At 35.8% G+C, this 21,016-nt stretch overlaps 1 protein-coding gene across 1 annotated transcript; it reads right to left on the bottom strand.

The window, feature by feature from the left end:
- Nucleotides 1-276: 276 nt before the first annotated feature.
- Nucleotides 277-12,411, bottom strand: LOC140438114 (uncharacterized). Its single transcript, XM_072527828.1, has 4 exons — nt 12,315-12,411; nt 12,199-12,263; nt 5,497-6,038; nt 277-1,207 (listed from the first exon to the last, which is right to left on the bottom strand). The coding sequence occupies exons 1-4, from the start codon at nt 12,330-12,332 to the stop codon at nt 420-422; spliced, it is 1,413 nt and encodes a 470-aa protein (XP_072383929.1). The 5' UTR covers nt 12,333-12,411; the 3' UTR covers nt 277-419.
- Between the last annotated feature and the right edge of the window lie 8,605 nt (nt 12,412-21,016).

The following is a 21,016-nucleotide window of genomic DNA, read 5'->3' on the forward strand; positions in this document are numbered from 1 at the left end:
TCATGACTGGAAAGTAGAAACACAAATAGAGAAGAGTTAAGGAAATGAACAATATGTATATTTTTAAAATATTTAAGGATTTTTTGTATTTTGGCTCTCGTCCCATTTGGTCTGTTAAGAATTAAAAATTAAGACAACAATGTATAAAAATTAGGAGAAAAAATTATCTAGAATTTTCTAGAATTTTAGAATTTTCAAGAATATAGGAAACTTATATCTATAAAATGTTGTTAGGTTGCATATCTTGTGGTTAAGAATAAAGACATAAGATATTTTGTTTAACAAATTATATTACAAAAATAAAAAAATATTTACAAAATAAAAATATTAACAGACATTCTCAACAACAACACATCATTTAAATATTCTACTTAATATAAACAGACTTTTGAAAGAGGTATTACATATGTTTTCGATGCTTAATCATAGCCTCCATGTCCACCTCCGCCTCCATGTCCTCCTCCGCCTCCATGTCCTCCTCCGCCGCCGTGGCCACCGCCTCCTCCGCCTCCATATCCGCCTCCACCTCCATATCCTCCGCCACCACCGTGGCCTCCTCCGCCACCTCCGCCGAGGTGGTCATGAATTATTCCAACAAATCCACCTCCTCCTCCTCCACCTCCTCCGCCGTGATGATCATGACCACCGCCTCCTCCGTATCCGCCGCCGCCGCCGTAACCACCTCCGCCGCCTCCTCCACCTCCTCCGCCATGATGATCATGACCACCGCCTCCTCCGTATCCACCGCCGCCGCCGTAACCACCTCCTCCGCCGAATCCACCTCCTAAGTCGCTTCCTCCGCCGTGATGATCGTGACCACCACCTCCACCGCCTCCATAACCTCCCCCTCCGCCAAATCCACCGCCGCCGCCATATCCGCTACTGCCGAAATCAATACCGCCTCCATGGTGGTCACCACCTCCTCCATAGCCGCCACCTCCTCCAAATCCGCCGCCGCCGCCGTATCCTGAGGAGCCAAAGTCGCCTCCTCCTCCGTGATGATCGTGGCCACCTCCTCCACCGTAACCACCGCCGCCGCCTCCTCCGAATCCTCCACCACCTCCGTATCCTCCGCCTCCTCCAAATCCTCCACCACCTCCATATCCACCGCCTCCTCCAAAGTCTCCACCTCCGTGGTGATCATCGTGTCCGCCGCCAAATCCACCTCCTCCTCCAAAACCTCCGCCTCCTCCGTATCCACCACCGCCTAGAACAGAAACAAAAAAATGTTTTATGATATTTTATTCTAAAAATAATTCTTTTTAATAAAAGTTAGTTTTCTTTGAAATACGTGGTTTTTCAAACAGAACAAAGAGACTGAATTTGTTTCTAGAAGAAATCTAGAAGAATTTAATAAGGAATGGAGTTTACTACAATTATTTTATTGAATATTAAACTGTACGTCCTATCTCAAAAACACATGTTACTACACTGTTAATAAATGGGATATCACACAGCAAAGTTTCAGGTCAAGTTGTCAATGTAGCCATAAAATATTACATATATAGTTAGCGCTGAGAACTTTTATTGTCCTTCTTGATATGTACTAAAAGACCCATACAAACTTGTTGATGAATTAAGGTCAAAGATTTATTATAGAAGATGACTTTAATGCGAAACGTGTCTACTGTACTGACGTGACAGTAGACAGCTGACACCTGGTAGTAAGATACGTGGCTTAATTGACTTCTATATAACCTCTTCCTTACAAATAAAGATAACAAAATAAAGATTTGGCTAGTTTTCGATTAGAACTAAAAAGGAATGCTGATCTCTTTGGCTCATTAAAAAAATTCTGAATTGGATAAAGCTGTAGGAAAAATTACTTAGTAAAAGAAACTAAAAATATTAATAATTATATAAAACAAATAAGGGAGAGAGTCGAAAAAGAAAACTTCGACTGGACTGATATAAAACTAGAATCTCTGAAGATGAAATTATTTTGAACAATGACACATACAGGTTAAACAGAGAAATCAAGCGTATAACAAGAATTTATAGATGAGCATATCGGTGAATTAACTGCTGAGAAAATGACTAATTGAAAGCAACTAAATGTCACAAAAGGGTAATTATGTAAAATCCTTCTAAAATCGCTCAGTAATGATTGATAGAACAGATCATGTAGAAAATATATTTATATTCAATTATATTACTCCTAAAGAATTGGAAACAAAAATTAAAAAAAAATAACATAAAAGCATCTGGCTTCGATCTTATTATTAGTAAGACTTTAAAGCAATTAGCTATGGAAACTATGATAAAATTAATCCACCTTTTTAAGCATTATATAGACTCAAATATGTTCCGAAGTTGTGGAAAATAGCGACAACGATTTTAATATGTAACACTGGATTGGCCATCTCACTGGGTTAGCCAGTAAGATGGTTTGCCAGTGTTAATTATATAAACTTACTGTTAACCCATATCACTCCTATCGCACAATCATACGACCTACGTATGCTAAAAAAACCTTGATATGAGGATGAGAGTCCAAGCCACGTGAAACGAGCAAGTGACTGCAATTAGAGACGAATCGAACGAAGAACAAACTATCAAACATATTACAGAAATAGTGCAAAATATAAAGGATAAACACTTAAAAACAGATAGATTAATGAAGAAAAAATCATGGATGACAGTAGAGATCCTAAAACTAATGGACGAGAGAAGAGAAGCCAAAAATGACCCTGACAAATATAAAGCCATAAATATATTAATAAGAAAGAAAATCAGAGAAGCGAAAGAAAAGAAGCAAGGGAAAGATGCGAAGAAATTGAAACTCTGCAGTCAAAGTACGATAGTCATATTGTACATAGGAAAGTTAAAGAAGTCACAGGGGGACTAAGACGAAGGCAAAGACGAATACTTCCACAAAAATGGGACGAATATAGACAAGCAGCCCCACGTCTTAAAACACAAACCACTCCGCTTACAGTAGCAAACCAAATCATGGAAAAATACCACATTGTCCTGTCGGAAGCCGCCCCCTTCCCAGCGCAAACCACACTGGCTCGCTGTCTACCAAACACAGAATTACTGCTTGAAAACCATAACGACGCATAAGGAAAGCCGCCCTAGAGACGATACACACCAAGTACCCAGCACATGAGTGGCTCCACATCTACTGGACTCGGGAAGAATAGGAGCAGGATATGTCTCAACGTTCTTCAAAGTCTCTATAGCTGTGGGTGCTCCTCCCACCAACTACGACGACGAAATTGCTGCTATACACGAAGCTGCAAAAAATCTTGAGAATTTCCAACACCCCCAAAATGTTGCCTTCTTCATCGACTGCCAAGCCGCAATCCACGCCCTGTCGACAAATCGATACACCGACTGTGCCAAAACAATATCTTGCTGCGTCCAACTATCGAACTTGATGGAAAAAGGGTGGCTGATTACTCTACAATGGATCCCTAGTCATGTCGGTGTTGAAGGAAATGAAGCGGCGGATGAACTTGCAAAAGAAGGCACTACTCTTCCACAGCTCCCTAGCTTCCAATCGTACACATCAGCAAAGTCCACCATTAGAAGACGAATCAAAGCGAAGATAAAAGAGCAGCAAATACAAGCCGATGCTGGAAAATCTTGGGCCCAGCTAATAGAGTCACCAATCCCTCGCAACTTGCCGAGACCCATCAGTGTACCGTGTTCAGAACAACTACGGGGCATAACTACCTGGCCTCCCATCTACATCGCATCGGCGTCCGCGAAAATGACAACTGTCCACTATGTGATCAGCCCCAGATGGATGCTGCTCACTTTCCAGAGTGCCCAGCCCTGAAAACAGACCCACCCAAGGAGGATGAAGATCGTCTACGAGAAACGGCACATCTATACTGGTCAGCGCACCACCAAATGGCTAACATGCCAAGGGTGGGCGTTGGCTAGTAAGTAAGTAAGTACTAAGACGAAGGCAGAAAGAAAATATAACTGATTCTGACGGAAACATCATCTTGGATAAACAGAGTAAAATAAGATCGTGCAAACAATATCTAGGAAAACTATTTAAAGACCAAAGAGATAACACATTTGAGCTAGAAGAAGAGGTAAATGATGGACCAAGAATATTACAGCAGGAAGTATATTCCGCAATAACACAGTTAAAGGATGGCAAAGCGATAGGCCCGGATAATATATAATACAAGCAGAACTACTCAAACTAATAAACATTGAATCAATAGCAATAATCGCAAAGGTATTCAACAACATATACAACTCTGGAGAAATACCAACAGAATGGCTGAAATCTGAGTTTATTGCACCTCCAAATAAACCAGGAGCCAAAAAATGCGAAGATTACCATACTATAAGCCTCATGAGTCATCTCCTAAAATTGTTCCTAAAGATAATTCATAAGAGAATCTACAAGCTGTATGAAAGTCAAATTTCCCCCAACCAGTTCGGGTTCACAAATGCTGTTGGTACTAGAGAGGCTTTGTTCTTAGTACAAGTCTTATTCCAGAGATGCAGAGACGTCAACTGCGACGTATACATGTCTGGTTGATTACAAGAAAGCGTTTGATCGAGTACAACACGCCAAGATGATGCAAATACTAAAAGTTGAAGGTGAATACACTGACTGTAAAAATCATGCGTGGACTGAGGCAAGGCTGTATTTTGTCTCCTCCAATTTTCAATCTGTACTCTGAAATAATATTTATTGAAGCTTTGCACGAAATTGAAAAAGGTATTCTACTAAATGGTTATCGGCTAAACAACATCAGATATGCAGATGACACCATAGTATTTGCGGACAACTTAGAAGACCTAGAAGTTCTTATGGACAAAATCAGGTATTAGCGTCAACAATATGGACTTAATATAAACGTTAAGAAGACAAAGCTTATGATAATTAGCAAGAAAAGGATAACAGAAGGTCAACTTTACGTCAACCAATCCCCTGTAGAAAGAGTGACGCACTACAACTACCTCGGCACCATAATAAATGAAGAACAACCAGAAGATTAGAGCACGCATCGGAAAAGCTAGATCCACCTTAAATCGGATGGGGGCCTTCTTCAAGAGTCACAACCTCTCTCTTGGTACAAAAGTAAGAATGCTGCGATGCTACGTCTTCTCTGTACTTTTTTATGGTGTTGTTTTTTTACAGTTTCATCATCAATTTCCATCTTGATCTTTTTCTCCGTCCCTAAAAGTCTGTTTTCTGTTCGCTTTGGTCTTACACTATCTTCCAATCTATTATTTCGTTGATGGAATTAGATTTCTTATATCTAGGGGCTTACTTTAATTTAGGTAATTAGATACTCTAACAAAATTAATATAAACGATATTATCAAGGAAAATTATAAAAGAAAGTAGGATTGGACAGTTTAATAAGTGACAAAGGTCATCTTTACCGGTAGCACCATTTTTAGTCTAATAAAATAGAATACTGTCTATCTGTCGTCCATCCCTTCTTAGTCATCTGTGTCAAGGATGACTTATAATACATTATTTATTGCGCATTTTCTAAGAGCAAGTAATACATACCTCCACTTGGCAGCGGATCTCCTCCATGCAGTGTTATAACTTGATGTCCACCTCCACCGCCATGTCCTCCGCCATGTCCACCACCGTAGCCGCCGCCTCCTCCGTGGCCATCACCACCTCCGTGTCCGCCACCTCCTCCATAACCTCCTCCTCCGCCATATCCTCCACCTCCACCTCCTCCGTATCCACCTCCACCGCCTCCATGGTGGCCTCCTCCATGATCGGCTCCTCCTCCACCATTGATTATGATCGTATGTGAAACTCCACCGCCATGTCCACCGCCATGGCCTCCTCCATGTCCTCCGCCACCTCCTCCTCCGTATCCTCCGCCTCCTCCGTGGCCGCCACCGTAGCCGCCACCTCCTCCGAAACCACCGCCGAATCCGCCGCCGAATCCGCCGCCAAATCCACCACCGCCGTGATGGTCGTCATCACCTCCGCCATGTCCACCTCCCCCATGTCCGCCGCCACCATGATCGTGAATTTTAATCACTTCCTTGTGATGGACTTCTTGACTAGGCACGTGAACTCTGATGTGTACACTGAAAATAAAGAAATGGTTTAATGAATATTATCTAATCTTATAAAGGACTACACGTCACAGTAACAATTGATTAAGTGAGGCGGCTTGTAGTTCCTCTAAGTGGAAGAAAATCACCAATTGACAAATGGGAAAAAAGTACCCCAGGCAATGCAATTTCTGATGATATTATTCGTGAACATATTAAGTGATATACCACAAAGTTAGCTAACTATACTAGCAAGGAAAAACAATATTTAAATGAGAATCTAGATATAACCCTTATGTACAAAATGTTTACAGAGAAATTTCCGGAGTATGCTACTGTTAAGTATTCATACTACAGAAAAGTTTTCAAAGAAGACTTTGAATTATCAGGTAGACTCATGCTATGTGTGAGAAGCTTGCAATGAAACTAAATAGTGCGCATTTGAACGATAATGCAAAGAAAGTTGCAGCAGCCGAGAGAATGATTCATCTACGTCGAGCTAAGAAATTTTCAACTCAAAAAAAATTTGTGCAAGAAATTGTGAAGTGCAACGAGGAAATTGGAGTTATTTTTATAGATTTTATGTAGAAGATTTAACTGCCACAAATTCCGGTGCAAGAGGTTTTCTATCTTCGCCAGGTTACAGTGACCTGTTTTTGTATTTACAATAATAAAACAGAAAAAGATTTTCTTGTATCATGACGGTAACTCAGTTTTCATGAAGTATTTTATAGAGAACATGCCGTTGGCGAAATATCTTATATTATATATTTTCTTTGACGGTTGTGGAGCGCAAAATAAAAACCACACTGTGTTAAGGTTTTTTTGCGCTTTGATTTCGCTTGAAAAATTTTAGACCATTGACCATTATTTTCCTTTTAGGGGTCATTCCTTCCTACCCTGTGATATGAAATTTGTGGCGATTAAAAAAAATTAGAAAAGTAGACCGTATATAGACGATGGAAGAATATAAACAGGTAATAAAAACTTCATGTAAAAATAACCACTTTAATGTGGGGTTGGTAAATGCTAAAGACGTAGTTCATTACAAATGTTGGTGGCCAGAGTACTACAAAAAACCATGTTATCCGACGAATCTAGTGGCAAAAATTATACAAGGAATCAGAAGGTTTAACTAAAAATTCATGCATTTTCACCACTACGAGAACTCAAATTTGGTTGTAGCATACCCTTGTATTGGGGGATTAGCCACACGTTTAGGCTTAACAATAATCAAAGAAGTGCACTAATATTGCCTGAAGCTTTGGCATATCCTAGTGGAAAGTTTCCGAATAATTATAAGAAAATTGTTGACATACAATATCTACAAAGTTATATACCGAATGTAGCAAATATCCAGTAGTTTTAAAATGAATTGTTCAACTCGCCCAATAATAACTACCCAACCTAACTACCAATAATATGAGCAAAGAAGATGAAGATGTTTATACTTTTCTTTTTTTTTTGTACTTTTTATTACAAATTACATTATTATGTGTATTTCGTTTTATTTTAATTAATTACCAAGTTTTGTTTCAGGTGATGCTGAACAACTTATTTGGGAAACTCCAGTCAATTAAGATTAATTATAATGGGAGATTTTACCGCAAAAGTTAAGAAAGAAAAAGTAGAAGAATGTATAGGAAGATACGTCTAGGCAATAGAAATGAAAGGGTTTGTCAAATTAAACAAAACAATAATTTTGTTATAGCGAATATATTGTTTAAACTGCCAAAGACAAGACTTTATACGTGTAAGTCACCAGCAGATAAAGAAGAGAGAATTGTAAGAAGATACAGGAAGGCAATTATATCAAGATAGACAAGATAGTGATGATATTATCCAACCTTCGATTGGGAGACGGCACTTAAAAAAGAAGAAGGTAGAGGAATATTTTATATATATTTATAACTATGATGTCGTCCAGTTAGAATATGATGTCGAAGTTAGATAATCTTAGAAAAATAGAATCTTTCCAAAGGTGAGAGTAAGAAAATAACACAAATATTGTTTAAGATCATTGGAGTTGGGTGTTAAACAGTTAAAAGTTGTAAACCATATTATTAAAAGAAAAATGATTCGCAAACAATCAAGAAGTATGTAGTTTCTAATAGTGTGAATAAACGAAACCAAATAAATCATTAGTAATGCATAGTAGCAACCAAACAGAGAGACTAATGGTCAATTGACGCCATAAATCACCACACTCTTCTGGGTTTAAACCAATATAAAAAAGAAAGTAGCGATTGGCACACAATCAAAATTTAAAACTCAGGTACGCATAAAAGCTATATTTATTAAGCCGCCAATTAAAATGTGTATCAATTACATTTTTAATAATGGTTAGCTAATGCTAATACACAGACGAGGTTAGGCATCTAGTGAGAGATCGAGAAAGTGCTATAAACAGATGCTCAATGAAAAATAATGCGTTTAATAAATTCACAGGATATTACGTTATTTGCAAAAGCGTAAATGCACTGGGAAAGTACTTCTATTCTATTCTCAGGCGGTTTTATTGCGTTTTTATATTGCCAAATGCCTCTCTTTATCTCAAAGAAAGCATTAAGAAATATGTTAACAATAAAACTGTTTTATTACTTTTTACAATGTTGCATAAGATTAACATTGTGTTTTAAGTAATTTTGTTATAGTGGAAATATGTATTCTAGGAATATAATATTCTAAGAATATAGGCAAGTGAAGAAACCAAATAGCTGAATAGAATACAGTGAATGGAGTTAAAGAAACAAGGGCAAAATTTAGATGGAATATCTTTCTCATCTAAGAAAGTTCTTGGTGAAAAAATGTCCTTGTTTTATTCTGCCCTTAAACTTTAATGAAAAAGATAAATAAAAATAAATTGACCCTTGGGCAAAACACTTCATGTTTCTGCACAGAAGTAAACGAGAAATGTAAAGGAGAAAAAAGCTTACCTAAAATATATATCAACTAAGACATAACAAGCATACGACAATTAAAAAATAAAAAGAAATGAAGCACATGTTCAAGACTCAACAATGATCGTTGGGAACATTTCTCAAAAGAAATGGCCTACCAAAGGGAATTCGCACTTTATAAGAGGCCAAAGAACGGTAGGTGAATATATTAATAGAACATAAATACATAAAAAAGAATACACTGTTAGAACCAGAAATACCAGAATTTGCTACAAACATAGAAGATAATATTAACACGCAGGTAGTTAAAAAAAACACCTGAAAAGCTGAAGAATAAAAAAGATGCAGGTGAAAATGTAATGCCAAATGAACTGCTGAAATCTTGTGGAACAGCCAGAATAGAAAAACTATTAGTTCTTCTATTCTGGCTGTATTAATCTATTAAATTATCAGTATTAATTAACAGCTCATGACCTCAGCTACATGATGAAGAAACTACAAGAAGAATATACCAAGGCTGGCCTAGATATTAACCTCGCGAAAACAGAGTACCTATCTACAAGTGAAGAAGACATAGAAGATCTACAGATTGATGACAACGTAACAATCAAAGGAAAGGATGAATTCAAATACCTGGGGTTTATAATCACGAAAAAGGCAACAACAGAGGAAGAAATTACACAAAGATTAGGACAAACAAGAACAGCAATCCGACAACTTAACTCAGTATGGTGGGATAGACACCTAAATATAAAGACAAAAACGCAGATTTATAAAACATTAGTGCAAAGTATTATGACATATGGGACTGAAAATTGGATCATAAACAAGAAAAACAGCAGTAAGATAGTAGCAACAGAGATGGAATGCCTGCGAAGATGCTGCAGAGTAACAAGAATGGATAGGAGAAGTAATAACAAAATAAAGCAAAGAACGTCAATAGAAACAGACATACTAACATTAATAGAACAAAAAAGACTAAAGTGGTATGGACATGTAAGAAGAACTAGAGACAGCAGATGGATAAAGAGAATAACTGAATGGAGCCCCATAGGAAGGAGGAAAGTTTGACAGATGAACAACAAATCGTCAGAACAAAATAAATCAACGGTTCTATATTTGATAGACTTCTACTTGAACTAAATATGTAATAATTTTTTTGTGTAATAAAGGAGTTCCCTTGTATATCATAAAAAATTATTGAAAATATCTGCCAAAAGATGAAATTAGTTTGGATAAAGTATTAGAACTAAAGCAAAACAAAATACATGCAGTCAATAGGAAAAAGCGAAAGAATGCAAATTGACACTAATAACAATAAACGATAATACAATAACATAACAGCAAATGAATGGGAAAGATAATTAATGGAACTGTTTAAAGGAAAGGAAAATAATAATCAACACATAACGTACCTAAATTAAGACACGAAATAGAAATCAGTTTTCAGGAAGTAGAGATAGTCATAAATTAACTCAAAAATAGAAAGTCACCGGGACCAGATGGAATAACCAACGAGGGTCTAAAACACGGAGGAAGAAGTATAACCCTTGAGATGACAAAACTTATACAAAAACTAATATTGCAATGCAAGATGGCGCATGGAGAAACAGCATAATGATACCAATGTTCAAGAAAAGAGTTAAAGAATGTGCAAACCCAACAATTATAGAGGTATAAATCTACTGAACACCGCACTTAAGCTTACCACAAAAGTCCTAACCAACAAAATCAATAAACTAACAACTTTATCAGATAAACAACAAGGATTCAGATCCGGAAGATCCTGCGTAGACGCCGTATTTGCTACTAAGACAAATCACAGAAAAGCCATCGAGTACAATAAACCAGCATATCTATGTTTTATAGACCTGACAAAGGCTTTCGGTCGCATCCAAGTCGAAGACGTCTTACACCTACAGTATAAAAGAAACATACCAATCAATATTATACAAACCATCGAAAACATCTACTTCCATAATCGAATACAGACAAAGATAAATGGAAAACTAACACAGTGTATACCAGTACAAAGCGAAGTCAGACAGGGTGACTCGTTAGGCCCACTTATCTTCAATATAATAATGGACGAAATAATACAACCAGTACGTAAAGGTCATGGTTATAGAATGAACGACAAAGAAATCCAAATATTATGTTATGCAGACGACGCCGCATTAATCGCCGAGACAGAAGACTTTAAAGTTTAACACATCTTCAAAACAACAGCCAAGAAATACAATATGATAATATCAGCAGAACAAAGAAAATGTATGACAACATCTAAATACCCAGTACGATGTAAAATCGAAATTCATGGGAAAATAATAAAGCAGAAAGCAAGGTTTAGATATCTGGGAATAGATATAACTAGTTACAAAGATGTTAAAGAAGAAGTAAGACAACAAAGCTTAAAAGCAAGTAAAGTGGCAGGATCTCTTAATGACACAATCTGGAAGAACAAATACCTAAGACAAGACACAAAAACAAGAATCTATAAGGCAGCAATTAGACCTATATGAACATACAGGGCGGAGACAAGACCTGACACATCCAAAACGAGACGACTACTAGAAACAACAGAGATGAAAATACTCCGATGAATATCAGTGTTGGATAGGCGAAGATAGGAGAGAAGCGAAAACATAAGAGGAGCATGCAATATAGAAGACATAAATGGATGGGCGATAAAACGGAAATAGGAGTGGAACAAACACATAGTACGAATAGCACGAGTTAAGTCACCAAATAGACGAAGAAGTATTGGTAGACCAAGAAAAAGATGGTGCGATAATTTAAACAATTTAGGAGGCTAATATTGAAGAAGAAACAGGCTTTGAAGCCTACATACAAGAAGAAGAAGGAACAATAAACGTATTTTTCCAAAATAAGTAGAAACAAAGAAACTTTTTTTTTAGTATTAAATACTAAGAGTTGGCAGAACAAATACAAAGATTATTTAAAAATGAGACTTTTACAATAAGAAAAAAAAAAGACTTAAACATCTACTTGAAAACAAACGAAGAAGATTTTCATTCGGTGCAACAAAAATTTAAATATAAACAAAATTGTTATACGATATTAAACACAATTTAAATAAAATAGTATAAATAGTTAATGGTTGTATTATTTAAAGATTTTCAAGACATGATATATATATTGTAATTTATTTCAAGAATAGTTTAAATTAATGTATGTTTAAGACCTTTTTGTACTGCACTAAATTTTTAAACTTTTCAATGTTATAAAGTTAAAAAATTAAAGAATATTTAATTAAAAAAAGTGATACATACTGTTCTTTTCCTCCTCCGAATGTTCCAGTGCTCAAGGCAACGTGCAAGGCCAGAATCAGCACCGCCTAAAATCAAAGAACGTTACCAATGAACAATCGACTAATGAATTTACTTACAAATAATTTTGGGTACATCTTTTCCGGATCGCGAGTGTGCGATAACCTTGTACTGCGAGTGATTGCGCTCCATCATCCCCTGTATCTTTAATTTATACCGACCATTAGAGAATCACCCACAGTTGATAACTGTCACTCGGAGAGGGAGTTCGTGGGGATTTGAAGAAGTTTAAGATGATATAATTCACCATAACGGCCGTGACCCAGTGCGTCTGCTGCCGACGAGAGTGAAAGAGTTGAGTACGGTCTTTGAAAGGTCATTGAAACATCTATTATTGTGCACTTGAGTTCACTTTCTTTAATTATATTTCTCATACGGTCTTCAGCGTGATACAATATTTTCAGGGGTTATGTAACGCTTTCTCCTAGTTCATCGAGGGGGCTATTGCTAGATGCATTAATTTATTAATGGGAGGTCAGATTAGGTGCAAAAACCAGGAAATAATTTGGGTACTTGTTCGTTGTGGTTAGGAAGTCATCTTGAATGGCATGTTTCTCGCATAAAATGCGTTACAAATAGAAACCTATTATTAAATGAATTTCCTTTTCTTTGTTAGGAAGAGTCATTTAATTAGTATTCTCTGCTTCTAGTATGTTGTTAAGTAATAGTAACAAGTTCCTAACTGATTTCGACATCATTATTCACTTAATTTTAGTACTAACTTTTAAATTAATAATTTTTTTTGTACATTCGGAATTTTGTAATTTTGTAATTTGAATGCCTTATTGTATGCTTTAAAATATATACGAAAATAATAGAGAAGAGACTGAGACAAGAAGTAGAAATGGTATTGGGAGAAGAACAAACGGCATTTAGACCGGGAAGACATACAAATGACGTATATATCATTAGAAACCTAAAAGAAAAAAGCATAGATACAGAGGAAAAACTAGTATTAGCATTCATAGACCTAAGAGCAGCATTTGACCCGATAAAAAGACATATTATAGGGAAATGCTTGAGGAAAATAAACGTACCTAATGCATTGATAAAAATTATAGAGAGTACTTACAAAGAGGTAAAAGGAAGGGTATAAATAACAGGGGAAAAATCGGAAGCATTTAATTGGAAGAGAGGTATTAAACAAGGAGATAGTCTCAGCCCTTTGCTATTATCAATCAATCAACTACAGACAATAATAGAGACATAACAGAGAATAAAATGCAGAAACTAATGGATATATGGGTAGAACAAATAGAAGAAAGATAAAGGAGATAAACGAGGAAAAAAGTAAGATAATGATAATCAGCGGCAAACGAGATAAGGAAGATAATCAAATAAAGATAAAATGTAAAAACTCAGAATTAAAAATAGTAACAACTTACGAATACCTGGGAAGTATAATAACTAATGACGGAAAAATAGACTTGGAAATAACAAATAGAGCAAAGAAATCAAACAAGTTATATTATGAACAAACAAGAATAAAAATATATAACACAATAGTGATGCCGACTGTGCTCTATGCAAGTGAAAACTGGACAATTCTGGAAAAAATAAGAGCAGGATAAACGTAATGGAGATGAAACATCTAAGAAGGATAGTTGGAAAGACAAAATGGGATAGATTAAGCAACGAGACTATTAGGAGAATGGCCAACCAAGAACCGATAATGAACAAGATAGCAAAAAAGCCCAACTCAGGACATTCGAGAGAAAGGTACTGAGAAAAGTATATGGCCCAGTGCAAGAGGAATGCGGCACATGGAGAATCAGGAGAAACGACGAGATTATTGAACTTAATGAAGGGTATGACATTGTAAGATTTGTGAAAAGACTGTCATGGCTGGGACATGTTCAGCGACAAGAAGACACGAAAACGACAAAGAAGATGTTAGGATGATAGACGTTAGATTCAGTTCTGTGAAATCACAGGCACTTCTTCTTCTTTGAGTGCCTCTCCTATCGGAGATTGGATATCATTAGGGCGATTCAAATTTTATTTACTGCTGTTTTGAATAATTCGTTAGTGGTACAGCCAAACCACTCTTAAATTTCTCATCCAGGACATTCTTCTATGGCCTGGATTTCTGCGTCCTTGAATTTTTCCTTGCATTATATTTTGTAGGAATGTGTACTTTTGTCCTCTCATCGAGTGGCCTAAGTATTCAGGCACTAATTTGTTTAAATCACAACCAACAGTGGCTGCGAACCAATTTTACAAAGTTGTTGTCGACCATCCTAGGATTTAAAGTAGATCATGGATGTTTTTCGACATAAAATCGGAGTTTTCCCAACAGACAGATGTGGGTGTGGAACTAGTATAGCTGATCTAAATCACATATTTTTTAACTGTCCCTTACATCTCAATACCCTTCAATACAAATCGCTCTGATGAACCCCTGAGCGTAAAAAGTGCCCTCCCTGTACAGTCCTGAATAAATGAATACTAATATTTGTATATAATTACGTGGCTAAAGGTTCTAAACCAAGGCTAAAATACAAAAAAAGCTCTGTCGAATTTTTGTGAAAGAACATGCTCGAGCGCCAGTTCTAATGCTATTGTAAGTTTTGCTATAATTTGTGAATTTCACTTCTCAGTTCACTAAATAAAGGAAGTGTTTATGTATTTTTAATAATAAATAGGGACTAAGCCGGGATCAATCCCACTTAGTTAGAACATCTTAGTATTATAATGTGATGTAACGTAGTTTATACGACACTTTTGCTTAAAATCAGACACCAATATCAATATAATATATTCATTCTTAAATTTATGAACAGACTTTGCAGCACAATAAAAAAGAATTATCTAATATCTAAGTTGGCTTATTTATGGAATAAAAATTTATAATATTTACTTAAATTATAAATCGCAGTGGTTATGTAAGATAGTTACGCAGTGTCTTTAGCCTAGTTTGATGGAACATGCTATGTATCAAATTTAAAAGTTATAAAAATAAAAGTTTTTTTATATATTATGTCATATTATAAAAGAATGAAGTTCATGTTTTGAAAACAAATAAATAACTGTGTTTGAAACTATAAAATTATATTAAATACATACCACAAATGATTCAAATGTTTACTAGAATATTTAAAATTATATTGATGCGTAAATTTTTTCGTTTTAGTATTTTCTCCATTTATTCATAAATATTCATTTTTTTTAATTAGCCCGGTATTGACTAATTTTTTTTAACTGTAAAAAAATTTCTTCTGTTATATACTTCCAAGATAGGATCAAATTAAAACATTTTTGAAGATTTTTTTGAATTCTTTATTTCCTTTGTTTTAATAAGGTTTTGTGACTCTCAAGTTATAATGGGAAAAAAATTTAATTTTTATGAAAGTGCACAAAGTAATTAGAATTGGGCGTAAAGCACAAATTTACATTACATTTTTCACATATGACTTTTGGCACTCCTAGGCAACTCGGTTTCTTGCAACGATCGTGTTTGTCTGAAAATTTAGGCCAATGGCCCATTCTGTCTTTCCGTATGTTTTTATCTGATAGAGAAGTGATAAGTCCTCGTTTCCTTTTCTGCTCTATTTTTTGTACTATTATAGATAGACTGGGCCTTCCCCTCTTCTTGAGCCTCTCTTTACCCCCTTGACAAAGACAAGCACCAATAGTTGCTTTGAAATCTAAAACACTTAGTTCATCGTTTTTTCTTATCCCAAGTACATAATTGGGTGTCTCTTCTATAAAGTAACCAAGCATTCACAACTGCTAAATCAAATATATGGAACACAATGCGGATGTACCACTTTTTAGAACAAATCGTAGTTCTATATAAAGCCGTTAACAAGTCCACTCCAACCATACATTTATTGTAAAACGTTACAATGTTGTGACATTCCACAAGAATGGTTTCTTTCTTTGCTTTGCCCCATCTTTGAACTACGTGCCTACAAACGAACTCAGTACATGCACCGGCTTGTTGTACCATTTGACTGTTCTAAGGGTTATTCCGTGTTTCTTGTAGACAAGTTCTTCGAAAACTTCCCCTACCTTTTTTTTTTGTATCTTTGTCGGTAGAGAAATTACATCCTTTCAATATGTTAGGACGCACCGTACCTACAGAGGGAATACCCAACTTGTCCAGTTCAATTTGCAGTTACATACTTGTAAACCAGTTATCAAAATATATCTTATGGTAAGCATTTCTTGGAATTGTTGTGGCCAATCGAAGAACCACATTTCCGCTGACTTTAACGTTTATTCTGCATGCTTTTCTTTACCAGTATACAGTTCAAGAATATATATAATTTCGTTGGTATCGCATGGGAGAAACGCTTTATAGTCCCACTTTTTTGGTTTGTTTTTATATACATTTTTAGACTATGTTTTCTTTTAAAAGAAATAACTTGTTTATATACTCATAGTTTTTCTGTCACTGAAATTTTCCGAAAAATTTGCTATAACTGGTTCTAAAAGCGGTTTGATTTTGTGTAACTTATCTCCGGGAATTATCTGACTATTGTCATTAAAGTGGATATTGTTTTTTAATTGTTCCCAGCGATTCCGACTCATAGTTTCTGCAACAATTAAAATTCGAGTATACGCTTTCCAGTACATTCTAGTTGAAGGTAAACCATACAATGACATGAACAAACATACACCGAAAAACTGTTCTATGTTGTTCTTGTCCACATTTAAAAATTTTTCGCTGTTCTTTTGGGTAGAATACAAATTTGTTTGATAAGCGATATTGTCCAAAATATTGTCATCTATCAGCGTTACAAAATACTTAATTGGAGTATGGTTTTCAGGTTCTGGCGGTAAACTACCTTCCCAAGGTTGAATTGCATGTGCAGAACGACTAGTAATTCGTTTTTCGTCATCCTTTTTTTCATTATCACCTTTCCGGTTCTCATTATTGTCTTCCATACCTACCACGGTCATTTCTTCCGAACAAACCGAACAAACATGTTCTGTATATATTCAAATTTATTTATTATTTATTATATTATTATTTATTATTCATATAACAAATATGTACCACTTCATCATCGCCACTGTCGGATTCTAGAATGGAATCTTCAGTCATATCCACAAATGTCTCTAATTTAAACATTATTTAGTTCTTTCTTACCATAAAATGATTTTACACAAATAGATTTCATTTCTTTTACCATCTGCAAAAAAAGTTATGTTATACATTATGGACCATTGTAACTTCATATATCAGATAGCTATCAGAGCATATATTTGCTACAATATGAGTCAGAATATACTTACTTTTAGTTTTATTTTTTTTTATTTCGTCAGCTAGTATAGAAAGTACTTGAAATTGTGATCGTAGTCATCCAAGATCAACCCATGCATAAAATATGACCTTGTGTATGATTGGAATGTTCTGTGGTAGACAGCTGTCTGTAAACTTATAGAAAATGGACGTTTACGGAAATATTAGGTTTAGAAAATATTTTATGATTTTTATTTAATATGTAACTTAAGAGTTACAAGGGGCAATACAGGATTCAGAAAGTATGTAACAGTAGATTTATTTCAGCAATTAATACTGAGTGGTAGAAATGTTTAGGTTGTGTTTCGACTTGACTTAGTGACTTAGTAATGACTTAGTGAATCGACCATAGATGCTGACTTTTTTGTCCCACCAGTTGTTTGTAGTGGGAAAAATTTTCTATATTCGCTCCGTGCGTGACTGACGCGACATCTACCGCCTTCATCTGACAGTTTTGGACCTCCCAATTTGAGGTTAAACTCAACTTTTCATCATCAACTTTTCAACCCCAAACGGAAAAGAAAGGGAAAAATTAAGTACTAGAAAATCAAGTTTTTGCATGTGAAAGAGCATGTAATAATGTAAAAACAATAATAGTAAAAATTATGATATAAAAGCTAAAGTCATCTGGCAGGCTGCAGTTAGCTTGAAGCCTTATGAAATATCATTTAAGGCACATTATTTAAATTTTTTCTATTTCAATATAACATAACATAACAACATAACAACATAAAAATGAAATTATGTGATATTTACTTTTTCATAATAATAGCACGAATCCATCTTTTTCTTTTCTCTAATTTATATGTAATCTTTGGAAACCTATAAAAGCTACACTCACTATTTTTGCTATTATTAGCACCATTAAATACGCAATATGTATTTGCATCCATTTTTGATAAAATTTATGCGTAAAAAGATCCAAGAGTCCAATTTTGTCATATTTCGCCGCTACACACGCTGGTATCGTTTCAAGGTCCCCTACCATGGTCACGCACGGAGCGAATAAGGCAGAAACTTGTACTCTTCGCGCACAAGAACGTAAAACGGAGTTGGTGTTGAAGGAGAATGCTACGTATACCTTGGACAGATCATCGGACAAACGTTTTCATTCTTAACCAACTGATATTAAAAAAAAGCCTTTCCACAACATCTCTCCATGGAATTCTTCAGTTTATTGGTCACGTGATTTGCAACAGTGAGGTTTAAAGAGATTAATTGTTTCTGGAAACGTTCCAGGGAGAAGACCAGGAGGACGGTCACCAACCAGATGATCCGACCAAATTCAGAATTCAGCGGGCCACTAAGTCTGCGAAACCCTTAGCGCAGCTGAATTTAGAGACCAATGGAGAGTATGTGTGGAGAGAAAATGTGTTAGTATTGGAGGAAATCACGATGGAAAAGAGTCCTTATCTTCAGTTGTCATTATCATCGCACCATCAGCATAGTCAATTTTTTTAAATTCTGTAATTTTGTAAATTCTTTAATGATATAAGCCATAAGGGCTTTAGAGAGGACTGGGCAGAGACTATCCTCTTGCCTAATTCCTGTTGAGACCGGTATCGTATTGGACAGCTTATTGTTTGCTCTTATAAAAGGTGCTGTTCCTGATGTAGAGGTATCAATTACATACTTTCCTCACTTCAAATGAAAATTGCAACCAATAAAATTGCAATTAAAAATAATGCTGAATATAACATCATCATCATCATCATCTTGGTGCTACAGCCCTTAGAGGGCCTCAACCTTCTCAAGCTTTCTACGCCATTCTATTCTGTCCCTCGCTTGCATTTTCCAGTTGCCGACTCCGATCTTCTCGGCATCTTGTGTTACCCCGTCCATCCAACTCAGCTTTGGTCTACCCCGTCTTCTCATTCCCACGGGTTGCGCTGTTAGAATCTTTTTTATCATGTTTGACTCAGGGGCCCGGGCTACATGTCCTGCCCACTGCAGGCGGTTTCGCTTAATTATAGTGGTAATATCTTTACCACCAAACGTATGCTTGTAGATATTCTGCAGTTCAAAGTTATATCTACGCCTCCATACTCCGTTCTCACAGACCGCTCCGTTTATCTTGCGTAGCACCTTTCTTTCAAAAATGGATAGAGCGGATTCATCTGTTTTCGTTAGCGTCCATGCCTCTGATCCATATGTGAGAACGGGAACTATCAGTGTTCTATACAGCCTTATACGAGTTTTTTGAGACAGACGTTTGTTAGCTAAGTATTTTGATAGACCATGATAACACCTGTTTGAAATTATTATTCGCCTTTTTATTTCCTCAGATGTGTTATTATTGGGGTTAACCGATGTCCCTAGATATATGAACTCTTTGACTGCTTCGAAGTTTTGGTCATTGATGATTAAATTTGTGTCAACATTTCCAGCTCTTGTGTTTGTGTTAGTCGCCATGAATTTGGTTTTATTTTGATTTATCTGTAACCCCATTCGTTCTGCTGCTGCTACTAGCTCGGTTAGGATTTCCGCAGTTCTCGCCCTAGTTCTTGCTATAATGTCCACGTCGTCTGCATATGCTAGAATTTGGACTGATCTATTAAATATTGTTCCCCTGCTATCTAAATTAGCGTCTCGTACAACTTTTTCTAAGGCGACATTAAAAAGCTGACACGCCAGCGCATCTCCCTGCCTTAACCCCCTATGTATTTGAAATGGGGTTGACGAGTCGTTTTGAATTTTAACTGCTGATAGCATCTTCGCCATTGTCACTTTTATCAAACATATGAGTTTTTTTGGAATTCCCAACTCATTCATAGCGTTGCTGAATATAACACCCTGTCATTTATCCCATATTCATCTTTTCTATTTTAAATACTCGTACATAATATGTCTTTGGCGTTAATATTTACTTTGTTCACAAATAAAAATAAGTATTGACGTTTTATCTTTTTTTAATAATAAGATCTCGAATAAATGCTTACAAATCACTTCGATTTTATCTGTGTCATTAGCAATCATAAATATTCAGTATACCTCCAATTTCGATAAATTTTCTAATATACATACATAAAATGGTTGTAATAGGTCATTAATGCTTTATAATGTATTTATACATATAATATACAAACAATAAAATCAATTTGTGTCAATTCAAACACTTCAATTGCTCTCTAAAAGTAATCAATAATAAATTTAAAATTTTTTTAGCTGTTGGCAAAATACTTAAAGATAGAGTGAGGAGCAGCGATATCAGGACACAGTATAACATCCAAGATGGTGTAAAATGGTCTTCTTATTGTGCCGCCTTCTAACGTAGGTTAGTGATCACTTCTTTAAACGCTTCCCTATATTTTGTAAAGGGAAATATCTGTTTACCACTCAAGTTAGTCCATTCTCTAATCTTACACATTAAATAATTGTGGCGACAGCACATATCCCTGTCTGACTCCTCTTTGAATTTCTACTTGGTTTGTCTCACTGTCTTTCACTCCTACGACAGCAGTTTGATTTTAGTATAGATTTTTGATTAAATTAATATCCTGGGGATGTAGG

The sequence above is a fragment of the Diabrotica undecimpunctata genome, chromosome 4 (assembly GCF_040954645.1).
Source record: "Diabrotica undecimpunctata isolate CICGRU chromosome 4, icDiaUnde3, whole genome shotgun sequence".
NCBI classification, from domain to species: domain Eukaryota; kingdom Metazoa; phylum Arthropoda; class Insecta; order Coleoptera; family Chrysomelidae; genus Diabrotica; species Diabrotica undecimpunctata.